This window comes from Urocitellus parryii, chromosome 12 (assembly GCF_045843805.1).
Source record: "Urocitellus parryii isolate mUroPar1 chromosome 12, mUroPar1.hap1, whole genome shotgun sequence".
NCBI lineage: Eukaryota > Metazoa > Chordata > Mammalia > Rodentia > Sciuridae > Urocitellus > Urocitellus parryii.
Genome location: NC_135542.1, coordinates 103033232 through 103046096, shown reverse-complemented (window position 1 = coordinate 103046096; position 12865 = coordinate 103033232). Strand labels below are relative to the sequence as shown.

Genomic DNA, 12865 nt, shown 5'->3' with positions numbered 1-12865 from the left:
GATATTAGGCCATTTGGATATATACGGAGAGGAGGAATAGCTGGGTCATACGGTGGGTCCATTCCTAGATTTTTTAAGGAATCTCCCTACTGCTTTCCAGAGTTATGGGGACTAACTTGCAGTCCCATGAACAGTGTATGAGTGTACTTTTCCCCCTTACATCCTTGCCAACACTTATATTGTTTGTATTCTTGATAATTGCTATTCTGACTAAAGTGAGATGAAATCTAAATATAGTCCTGATTTGCAGTTTCTTAATTGTTAGACATTTGTTGGTCATTTATATTTCTTTTTTAAGTGTCTGTTTAATTTTTTGCCCATTTATCAATTGGGTTATTTGTTATTTTTTTTTCATGTTTTTTGAATTCTTTATGTTTTGGATATTAATTCCCTGAGAAGCAAGTGGCAAAGATTTTCTCCCATTCTGTAGGTTCCCTCTTCACATTATTAATTGTTTCTTTTGATGTATAGAACTTTTCAATTTGATGCCACCCACTGGCTGATTTTGGGTTTTATTTCTTGCCATTTAAGGAAGTCATTTCCTCTGCTAACAGGTTGGAGTGTTGGCCTACATTTTCTGCTAGCAGTTGCAGAGTTTCTGGTCTAATTCCTAGGTTTTGTATCTACTTTGAGTTGAATTTGTGCAGGGTGAGAGATAAGGGTCAAGTTTCATTCTTCTACATATGGATTTCCAGTTTTCCCAGCACCATTTGTTGAAGAGGCTATCTTTTCTTCACTGTATGTTTTTGGCGCCTTTGTCTAGTACCAGATAACTGTATCTATGAGGATTCATCCCTGGGTCTTCTATTCTATTCCATTGGTCTTGATGTCTGTTTTGGTGCCAGTACATGCTGTATTTACTATAGCTTTGTAGTATAATTTGGGGTCCAGTATTGTGATGCCTCCAGCATTGCTCTTTTTGCACAGAACTGCTTTGGCTATTCTGGTTCTCTTATTTTTCCAAATAATTTTAGAATATTTTTTTCTGGTTCTGTAAAAAATGTCATTGGTATTTTGGTGGGGATTGCACTTTATCTGTGTAATGCATTTTGACAATATTAATTTTGCCTATCCAAGAACATGGGAGATCTTTCCATCTTCTAAGTGTTCATTAATTTCTTTCTTTTGTGTCATTCTATGGATTTCATTGTAGAGGTCCTTCACCTCCTTTGTTAGATTAATTTGTAGGTATTTTATTTTTAAATTATTGTAAAAGGTATTGTTATTATGGTTTAGATATTATGAGTCTTCCAAAAGCTTATGTGTGAAATACTGCAAGTAAATTTAGAGATGAAAATGGGTTATGAGAATCTTAACCTAATCAGTGCATTAATTCCCTGATAAGGATTAACTGGGTGGTGACTATAGGCAGGTAGGATATGGCTGGAGGAGTGGGTTCCTAGGGGTGTGTCTTTGGGGTATATACTCTGTCCTTTTTGAACAGATCTATCTCTCTCTCTCTCTCTCTCTCTCTCTCTCTCTCTCTCTCTCTCTCTCTCCTTCCTGATTGTCCATGTCCTGAGCTGCTTTTCTCTGCCTCATTCTTCTGCCATGATGGAGTTGGACATCTATGAACTATGACCTATGAATCCATGAGCCCACAAATAAACTTTCCTCCTATATTGTTCTTGTCAAGTCTTTTTGGTCATACATGAAAAAGATGACCAAAACAGTAATTTTCCTGATTTCTTTCTCAGCAGATTCATTATTGGAGTATAGGAATGAGACTGATTGATGTGTGTTGATCTTGTATCCTGATACTTTATTAAATTTGTTTATCAGCTCTAGAAGTCTTCTGGTGGAGTTTTTTGGTTCCTTTAAATATAGGATCATGTTATCAGTAAACAGAAACAATTTGACCTCCCTTTTTTCTATTTGTGTTCCTTTAATTTCCTTCTCTTGCCTGATACTCTGGGTAGAGTTTCAAGGAATATGTTGAACAGAAGTGGTGACAGTGGACATACTTGCTTGTTTTTGGAGGAAGAGGTTTTTCCCCATTCAGTATGATGTTGGCCTTAGCTTTGTCATATATAGCCTTTACAGTGTTGAGGTAAGTTCCTTCTATCCCTAGTTTCTCCACTATTTTAAACATGAATGGGTGCTGCACTTTGTCAAATGCTTTTTCCTGAATCTATTGGGATAATCATATGATTCTTGTCTTTTAACTCTACTTATATGTTGAATTATTTTGTGTGATTTCTGTAGGCCAAACCAACCTTGCATCCCTGAGATGAAACCCACTTGATCATGATACACTATATCTTTAATGTGCTTTTTTGTATGCAGTCTGCCAATATTTTATTAAGAATTTTTAAAAATTTTTTTAGCTGTAGATGGGCATAATACCTTTCTTTTAATTATTTATTTTTATGTGGTGTTGAGGATCAAACCCAGTGCCTCAAACGTGCTACTGCTCTACCATTGAGCTACAACCCCCAGTCCCTTATTAAGAATTTTTGCTACTATGTTCATCAAGGATATTGGTCTGAAGTTTTCTTTCCTTGATATCTTTGTCTGGTTTTGGTGTCAGGGTGATACTGGCTTCATTGAATGAGTTTGGAAGAGTTTCCTCCTTTTCTATTTTGTGGAATAATTTGAGGAGAATTGGTATTAGTTCTCTGAAAGTTTGGTAGAACTCAGGTGAGAATCTGTCTGGTCCTGGGTTTTTCTTTGTTGGAAAGCTTTTGATGGCTGCTTTAATTTCATTACTTAATATTGATCTGTTTAAGTTTTCCATATCCTTGTGGTTCAATTTGGGCAGGAAATATGTTTCTAGGAATTTGCCAATATCTTCAACATTTCCAGTTTATTAGAATATAAATTTCCAAATAGTTTCTAATGATCCTCTGGATTTCTGTAGTGTATATTGTGATATTTCATTTTTCATCTATAATTTGTTCATTTGAGTTTTCTCTCTTTGGTTTGGTTAGTTTCACTAAAGGTTTATTGATATTGTTTATCATTTCAAGAACCAACTCTTTTTTTCATTGATCCTTTGTATTGTTTTTTTTTAATTCTGAACTTCATTGATATCAGCTCTGATTTTAATAACTCCCTGTATTTTCCTGATTTTGGTGTTAGTTTGATCTTCTTTTTCTAGGACCTTGAGGTATAATGTTAGATTATTTATTTGGATCTTTCTATTATTTTAAGGTATGAGCTCAGTGCTGAACTTTCCTCTTAGATGTGCTTTCATACTGCCCCAGAGGTTTTTATTTATTTTTATTTATCATTATTCTTATTTGTTAGAATTTTTTTATTTCTACTGATTTCTTCTGTTATCCATTTGTCATTCAAAAGTGTATTATCTAATCTCTAGGTGTTAGAGTAGTTTCTGTTTTATATATTGTCCTTTCTAATTTCACTCCATTATGATCTGATAGGATTCAAGGTATTATCTGTTTTTTTCCCAATTTTTATTATAGTCTATTTGATTTTTAATATTGATAAGGTTTGTTTTATATATGTAGGTGCACCATTGTTTGGGGCATAAATATTTTAAATCATTATATCTTCTTATTGAATGATTCCCTTAACTAGTATGAAGTAACCTTTTTTGTCTCTTTTGATTAATTTTGGCTTGAAGTCTACTTTGTCTGATATGAGAATAGCTTTGTCTGATAAGAGAATAGCTACTTGTTATGGTACTATTTGCATGCTATATTATTTTTCTCATCCTTTCAACCTTCAGTCTTTGGATGTCTTGTCTATAAGGTGAGTCTCTTGCAAACAACATATTGTTGGGTCTTTTTAAAAATCCAATCTGAATAGCTTGTATTTTAATAAAGGGATCCATTCTACCAACCTAGTAGTATGGTGACAACTTTGGGAATATGTAATAGGTAGAGATGACCTGGTGCATTTATACTTTGAAAACACAGGAGACTTTTATCCAAGTTATTCTAGGCCAAAACACAAAACCCAAAAATGTCACCAACAAATTTAATGTGCTAAATTACTAAATATTTACTAATTACTTAATAACCAATGCTTATAACATCTATTGCTAACCAGCAATAGATGTTTAAAACCTCTTACAAGTAGAAATGTATTTTCTCAGATTTCTAATTACTGATTTCTAGAAAAAAAGAAACATGTCTAGGGTGTTTTGGATGTTCCTACAAATGGTTTTTAAATTTCTCCTTATATTATTTCAAATACGGAGTGGTTCTCTTTCACAAAAGTAAGAAAGATGATAGTAAAATAATGAAGCTGGATTTGCCTGTCATCTGGTGTATTCTCTAGGAAGGCTCTCAGACCAGAGTGCTCCTGCTGCTGATGGTATTATTTGCAGACTTTTCCTGCCTGAGTGTGGGAATAAAAGTTGTTAGGGGATAGTATATGGGTTTATTGTCAGTTGTATCCTGACAACTCAATGACAATCAAATATATATCCTAATGTAAGCTGTGAAGAATACAAATTCTTGAATAAGATTTAATTAAAGTATGGAAATGTAGGATAGGTGGAAGATTTATTTGCTTATGTGTTGTGTGAAAAAAATTCTGGGGACTGAATCATAAGTCGTAATAAGGAGTGTAGATGACATGGAAAAAAACCAAAGCCATTAAAATTATTCTTCAGTAGTAGATCATGGAAAATCCTCTTCTCACTCATATTTATTTTTACCATACGATTTATTTTTTATCACTCATATTTTGAATTGCTTATTCCACAGAATATTATATTAAATGTGGGTACTGTCTTTTTAAGTGGAACATTGAAAAATTATAAAATACTTAGTATGTTAAAGGTTAGAAATACTTTCTAATGGGCAATATGAAAGATCTAGGATAATTTTGCCTGGAGAAGATAAAGCTAAGAGGAACTTAGAAATAATTTTCAAACATTTGATGGTGCTGTTATGAAAAATAGTGGGCCCGTTCTATTGCTTGCTAGCTAGCAGCCTTCCACAATTTACCTAATATTATTCTCTGTTGTATACTGTACTGTCAAAATTTGTTTTCCTTCACCAGTAACCACAAGAGATAATGATAAAATGAAAGTGCTAAGTGCTAGAGTGGCTAAAAAGACCACTGGATGTTTTCTCTGATATGCAGAAGCTAATTCAAAAGAAGGGGGGGTAGGGGATAAAAAAGAAAAAAAAGATCTTTCTTTTGTACATATATGAATATACCACAGTGAATCGTACCATCATGTTCATCTACAAGACACTAATTTAAAAAGAACAATAAGTAAATAGCATAAAGATCAGTAAAGTAGAGGGAAGGGAACAGGGAGTGGGAGGAAAAGGTGAAATACTGGGGACTGAATTAAAACAAATTATATTCCATGCTTTTATAATTATGCAAAAATGAATTCTATTGTCATGTATAACTAAAAAGAACCAATAAAAAAGACCACTGGAACATTCTGTAAGTCTTATTTGCAAAGAGATTATAATAACAAATTAAGGAGAGGTGTTTTGAAAGTTAAATGAGATGCTCCATATCATGGTTTTATATATACACTGAGTACCATTATTATTATTGCTCCATAGGATGAAACTGATACCAGAAGTCATAGGAAATAAAAGTTGGCTTGTACTGGAAGGGTCATTTTTAACATGAAGAATTGTCCAATCTATGATCAGGGTTCTATTTGTTTTGCTACAATCTTGAACCCCTTCTTTCTTTAGGCATGCATGCAATTAGCTTTGGTTATTTTTTATATGCATCTGTAAACCACCTCAGGTCCTTTTTGTAACTAGATAGAACAAACACACACACACACACAACACATATATATATATATATCAAAAGTGATCACCTCTGGAATTACACAGAAATTTCATGGTATATTTATTTAAAATATCTTCTAGAATATCTTTCTAAATTGCTAATTGCTAAAAGACTTTAGTATATGCTTAGCAATTTAAAGAGTTTTATACAACTTAATTTTTATTTTTTTAATGCAAAAGAAATAAAATCAATGCATAATTTGGCACCTGATTGCACTATACCTTGAAACATGTTCTATGGCATCCTGGAAAAACACCAACTTTACTTCTTTGGGGTTTATAAGGTTATAATCATCAAGATAATCCTGTAGAACATTTGCAATTTTCTCCATATCAGGCATATCATCATAAATCCGATCAGCTCTATCTGCTCCAAACTATAAGATGATAGATGGGAGAAAAATCAAGTTGGATCAATTCTGATATGTAAGAGTACAAGACATGCATAATATGGGAAATTCATTTAACTTCTTCAAGTGGTACATTTCAATTTCAATAATCTTTGCAATAAAATAAACACACAAACAGAATAGGGATTTAATTTTTCATATAATCCCATGCTCTGGTTCCATACTTTTGCTTTCAGTCTACTGACATTAGAAAAGCTAACTAGTTGAAAATCATGGCAGATTGTTATCGTTATAAACAATCATGCGGCAACTACATGTAGTTTTTACACAGCAGTCATCTAGAGTTATAAAAATTGTTGAGAATAAAAAATCAGATGCAATTACAGGGAACTGAGTCCCTCTTTGAAATTATTGAGACTGTCTTTTCTCTGCTGTAGCAACTTCCCTGGGGACACTTTTGATTTTACTAAAATATATCTAGGCAATGCAAGAGCCTATCTCTTCTTTTTCCTTTGCTTTATTCCCCCAAGATAATGTCATCACCACAAACACATAGAAAATACAATCTTTGGAAACAAACCTTGGATTTTATTTTTAATGACAAATTTAAAAAGTTGTATTTCACACAAATAGATTATCTTTTTTTTTAATCTTTCACGTGATAACACTCTTGACAGATATCTGGAGGGGTGTTCAGAGTGATGAGGTAATGGACACATAATATAAAGAGCTTGTTCACTGTTGAACCAGTATTAATTGAAGCATACTATGTATCTAGCTCTACATAGAAAGCTGGGGACTTAGGGAGAACAGTGCCCTCTTGGAGAGACACTGGGAATGTGTTACCTGATCAAGAATCAACTTGGTAAAAGAAAATGGGCTGTCTGTCAAGGAAGGTGGGGTGGTTAGATGGAATATATATTTTAGGAAGGGTCCAGTGGCCAAAATCAGGACCAAGTATAAATAATATTTGTACATGGGGGGATAGACTTGAGAAGCTTATAAGGAAATAAAGGAAGTTAATACAAGGGAAATTTTGCTACTAAACAGGTGGCCCTGGAATAATAGGACAATTCTGTTAACTAACCTACCTTCCATCACTGAAAGCATTTAAGTAGGGCTGAACAGCTTCATAGAATTCAATAGGGATTCCAGTTCTGAGACTGATTAAGTTTCCTAAGATTCCAGTTGAGACTAAGCTTCCCTACTTTCCTCCACATCAAATTATCTAATGACTCTCTAATTCAAACTATTAACAAAAGAACATAGGTAGATCAAAGGTCAGCAAACTTTTTCTTTAAAGGGTCACAGGTCTTCTGGTTTCTGTGGCTTCTACTGCACTTTGCTCACAATGTATAAAAGGATTCATATAAAGTGTACACAAACAAGCAGCTATGACTGTGTTCTGATAAAACTCTGTCTACAGAAATAGGCAGCAGATGGATTTAACTTATGGGGACCATAATTTGTCCACACTTGACCTAGATATTTGATCTTCATAGATGTAAACTTCTTACAGAACATGAAATTGAATCTGAATTGAAAAATAGTGAATGCTTTATAACCTTCAAATGTATTCAAGACAATACAATATACTTACCTTAATGAAATCTCCAAATATGATGGGCTTAACCAAAAAATATTCCAGGCCTATTGCAATGCCAAAATGTTTGTCTGTTAAAAAGCAAAAACAATTTTGATATAATGAAAACCTTGAATGTAGTATTTTAATAAAAAGATATAATTAAACTGAAAGTCTTAATTAGTGTGAATGTCAACATCAACACCATATCACTTTAGTTTGTCTGATCATTTCCCAGATTTAAGATTAAGAATATATAATAACTTTTAAAATAACTTTTGCTAAATAATAAATATTGGATATTTATTAAGAAGTACTTTATAATTATCCTGGCATCTTATCAGACAAATACTGTTTCTCTTACTTTCCTTCCTATACTTAAAAAGTCTCTACTGAGTAGCCCTTCCTTAATTTCAGTAAAATTATTTTAGAATATTTTCATATGTTTGAGTTATCAAATAATGTTTTCTCATGAGTACCTAAAATTCATAAATCCATTTTAATTTTCATTTATAAAAATCAAACTGCTTTTCTGCTGAAAAAAGAATAGCAAAATAAAGATTTATATTTACTGGCCATTTCTGTTAAAATAACGTAGAAATAGTGTTTATCTTCATTATTAATCAAACGATCATGGAAGACTCTTTGACATTCATGGCAAAAGAGTCTAAATATCTGCATTTCTTCTCTTATTGTTCCTGAGTCACACTGGAGGATACCTGTTTTGTAAGAAGAAAAAAAAAGAGAAAATTCTACATTTGTGGAATCTCTAATAATAGTTTAATTAACTAGGAAATCCTGAAGTCCAAATTTACCCAAACATTAGCAGAAATGAATGCTTCCCCAGTGGATACATACATATAATAATGGTGAACTCATTTTCTTGGAAGCAAAACTGGGATATGTTATGTGACAAAAAATTTTTTTTCCTTTTCCCCATTTCTTTCTTTAACTCAGCATGTGGGCAGTGGGCAGTACGCCAAATGAGAAAGGTTATATTTCTTTCTTCTTAAAATTTACTTATTGGTTATTTTTAGTTATACATGTCAGGAGAATTCATTTTGATATAATTATATAAGCATGGAATATATCTTATTCTAGTTAGGATCCCATTCTTGTAGATATACATAATGGTGTGATTCACTGTGTTGTTTTCATATATGTACATAGGATAATTGTGTCAGATTTCCTTTTCCTATTCTTCCTCCCTACCCTCCATTCCCCATTGTCTAATCTACTGGAAAGCATTATGGAGGTTCCTCAAAAAAACTTGAAATAGAGCCACCATTGGACTCGGCTATACCATTGCTCGGTATACATCCAAAGCATTTAAAATCAGCTCACTATGTGATGCAGCCACATCAATATTTATAGCAGCTCAATTCACAATAGTTAAGCTATGGAACCAACCTAGGTGCCCTTCAATAGATGAATGGATAAAGAAATTGTGATATATGTATGCAATGGAGTATTACTCAGCCAAGGAAGAATGAATTTATAACATTTGTCAGTAAATTGTTGGATCTGGAGACTATCATGCTAAGTGAAATAAGCCAGTCCCCAAAAGCCAATGTTATCAACCTTATCAAACTTTTATCATGATGTTTATACTGTTTTCAAAACATCATTTCCCTCTTTCTTCCCCAATGTTAAATTCTCACCAAATGCTAATAGCTGCTACTCAAATGTCTCTGAGTACACTTAGTTACCACAAAAGCAGTGATATATAGCACTGTCTGGAAATGTTTCTGCATGGAGACCCCTCACACAGGGTTTCTCTCACTGTGCAGATGAGGCAAGGACACAATATACCATGTACACAGTTGCACCAGAGTGTGTACCACACACAACATAGTAAGTACTGTCCACATTGCCTTGCAATACAAGGAATTTCTGGAGATAATAATTCTTTATTTAAATTCTTTGCATCTAAAGTTTGTGTGTGTTTGACATGTATATTTCTTGAAGTGCTTAAAGTTTTAATAATTTTCAGTTAATATTTATAGAAATAGGGGAATTTCTAGGACATTTTAATGAGAATAAGCAGAAAAATATTAAAAATTGGAAATTTCTAGATACTTTGATGTACGATCACTGGAGATAAAATGAGCCCTAAATTTTGAAGCTCAGAAGTTATCTAAAAAACAGAAATAGAAAGGCAATGAGGGAGGCCAATAAATAAATGACTAGATTAGACAACGTCTGAGGACCAGAAAGCGAGTTTGAAGAAGTTCACCAAGGAAACAAAGCAACATTCTACAATTTTCTGGGGAAAAAATGGGTTTGTAAACCCCTGGATAAAACTGCTAATATAGAGGGGAAGATTTTTAGGGGAGGAGGAAGAAAACAAGTTATGTTATCCTAGAGGGAAGTAAGTGGGATAGTGAAGTGAGACCGTTTTTTGAGGAGTCTTTCTAAAAGGAGAAAATAAATAAAGGGATGATATCAGGGATAAATGGAGCCTAAGGAAAATTAAATTTTTAAGATAAGAAGTATGACAGCAGGGTTTTTTGCAATATTGTTAGGGATGACCCAATAGATAAGAAATTTATAAGAGCAAAATCCTGCAAGAGGGGATAAGATTCAGTGTCAGAGGGTGGCACCTGATACGAACAGGGGACAGCTCAGCACAGGGAAGGAAGATGCAGGTTGTCTGAGAGATTTGGAAGATGAGGCAGCTCTGGTCTGATTGTTTCCATTTTTTTTTCAGTAAAAGATCATGAATTGGGAGTGAGAAATGGGAGAGATATTGGTGGTTTGAAAAAGCTATAAAGTTTTCAGCCTGGGGTGGGGGTGAAGGGTGACCTGTATGAGGACATGCTATGGGATTTCTAGGTGAGTCACAGACACTTGGGTACACACAATTTTAATAAGAGAGTTTACGCCAAAGAACATGAAGGGAGGGTGCAAATCAGAGAGTGAGGGTTTAATACACTACCTTGCACACATTTGGATAAATCCCTCAAATTAAAGACATAGTGGGACTTTGCTGGTGTTGGCAGGAGATCAATACTCATTCTGTTATAAATCTCAACTGAAGCTTCTACGATGCTTGATGCGGTTTGCTTTACAGCTTGTGGAAAGTCAAGTAGGAAGCCATTTAAGATGGCCTAGAACCAGAAACATGAGAGGGTTACGTTTTTTAAATCAAATATTTATTTTCAAATTACTCTAGATATGATCCTGTTTTCTAACAATAACTAGAAAACCAAATTCTAACACAAAGACATGTGAATGTCAAAGCTCTTCCATCATTTCAGAATTTGATCCCAAGAAGGAGCCCATTTTTGTCTTCTGTGACTGGGCTGCTTGAGCAACATTCATAAAAATCTTTTTGAATGTACCATGACCCTACTCTCAGGTAATTTAGACTTCTGCTCACTGTGAGTCCAGAGGGTCTTCACTGAAGAAATAAACTCATCTGGAAATGAACTGTCTTCTCTCTCATTTTTATGGGAGAATGACCGGGAAGCCCATAGGTTTCATTTTCATGTGTATTTAAAGTGTGACTTGTATAGACTCCCCTGCCTCTCATCCCTCCTTCAGTAAGAGGCCTTGCCCTGGTTCACTCAGATCAGGAGCTTGGAAGTCCATTTTGAAACCTCCCTGATTCTACCTCTGACAATCTTGAATTCATTTCTTGAATCTGTGTCCTTCGGTTTTGTATGACACCACCCCCATTGTACCTTTTGCTCTTCCATCTGGACTCCTTTCCTTCTCCTTTCATTCATTGGCCTCTTCACTTCTACTTTCCTCTCTTTTTAATGATACAAATAGCATCTTCTGATGTTCACTATCCCCCAACGTCCCTATTTTACTCCTCTGTCCCTATTGCTCACTGGCCTTAACAGCCCATACTCCTTCCTCCTTTAGGTTTCCACACTTGCTGTACCTCCCTCCCAATACCCACTCCCACATGGCTCTCTCTTGCAGGTGCTTTCTCAACCTTCATATTTTTGGTTCCATGTCATCTCTTCAGAGAGGCGTTCCCTGACCACCCAATTTAAAATAAGTTCTCCTATCAGTCTCTCTGAATTTCTCACACATAAATTGCCACAGTATGAAAGCCTAACTAGTCTCTAACCCACAGTTGCTCAGGAAAGCCATTATAGGTTTTAAATAGATAAATTTTCATCACCATTAATCTTGAAGTTACTCACAAGAGAAGCTTTCAGAATGTAGATTAATGGTTATGAATTATTTCTTATGATTTCATATTTGGGTCTCATATATGAGATAGTTAAAAATAAACCAAAGTTCAGTGTTTCTTGCTGAATATTAGTTTCAGTAGTTTTAAAGGACTATCTGTCTTTTTGAGGTATTTCCTTTGTGAATCCCAAATGAGTTTACCATTTTCCACATGGCCAGTGTTTTGAGTAGAAGAATCCCAAACTCAATCTTTAAATTTGGTGTTAATATGCAGCTGTGTGTGTGTAATGGAGAATAGACAAATTGGAATATATGTATATATACAATTAAAATTTACATTACAAATATGAGAAAAGTTTCAGCCTATCTGTTCTCTATCACAAATTTTTAACATATATATTAGTAACTATATTTATCTGTATATTTCATTCATTTTTTTATTATCTTTCTCCATGATGGAAGAACCATGAGGACAGACATGATATCTGTTTTGTTCAAAATAATACACTGCCATCTGACACATGATAAGTGCTCAACAAACATTTTTAATGAGTGAACTTCTAGCTATTAAACTGGTATTCATAAATTAAAAGTAGCAGGTTACTATAGAAGTTATTGAAAACCATATCTTGGTATTCTATTTGTGGTTTACACGACTTGCTTGACAGTTTTGTAGAGCTCCTATTAAGGATATGCACATAAAATAAAGCCATAGTTCTCACAGTTGGGGAAAGAAGCTTTGGTATGAGGATATTATTAGTATTTTATAGAACTGATCATAGTTTTCAATTACTTGTTATGAATTTGTTTTAAAATGCTTGTTATGGTTTGAATATAAGGTGTCTGCCAAAGCTTAGGAGACAATGTAGCAATGATCAGAGATGAAATGATTAGATTACGAGAGCTGTAACAACCCAATCAGTGGATTAATCTGTTTGATGGATTAATAATATCACTATACTGGGTAGTAACTGTAAAGAGGTAGGGTATGGCTAGAGGAAGTACGTCACTACAGGCATGCCTTTGGGGGTTTATATTTTGTCTGG

At 34.0% G+C, this 12865-nt stretch overlaps 1 protein-coding gene across 1 annotated transcript in view; it reads right to left on the bottom strand.

Moving 5' to 3' along the window:
- The window catches only part of Dnah6 (dynein axonemal heavy chain 6), a 275338-nt gene that overhangs the window by 98798 nt on the left and 163675 nt on the right, over positions 1-12865 (bottom strand). The window contains exons 41-44 of the mRNA XM_026413801.2: positions 10609-10780; positions 8243-8389; positions 7689-7762; positions 5961-6115 (exon numbers count right to left, since the gene is read on the bottom strand). Coding sequence (XP_026269586.2) covers positions 5961-6115; positions 7689-7762; positions 8243-8389; positions 10609-10780 — 548 coding nt within the window. The remainder of the gene's footprint in view (positions 1-5960; positions 6116-7688; positions 7763-8242; positions 8390-10608; positions 10781-12865) is intronic.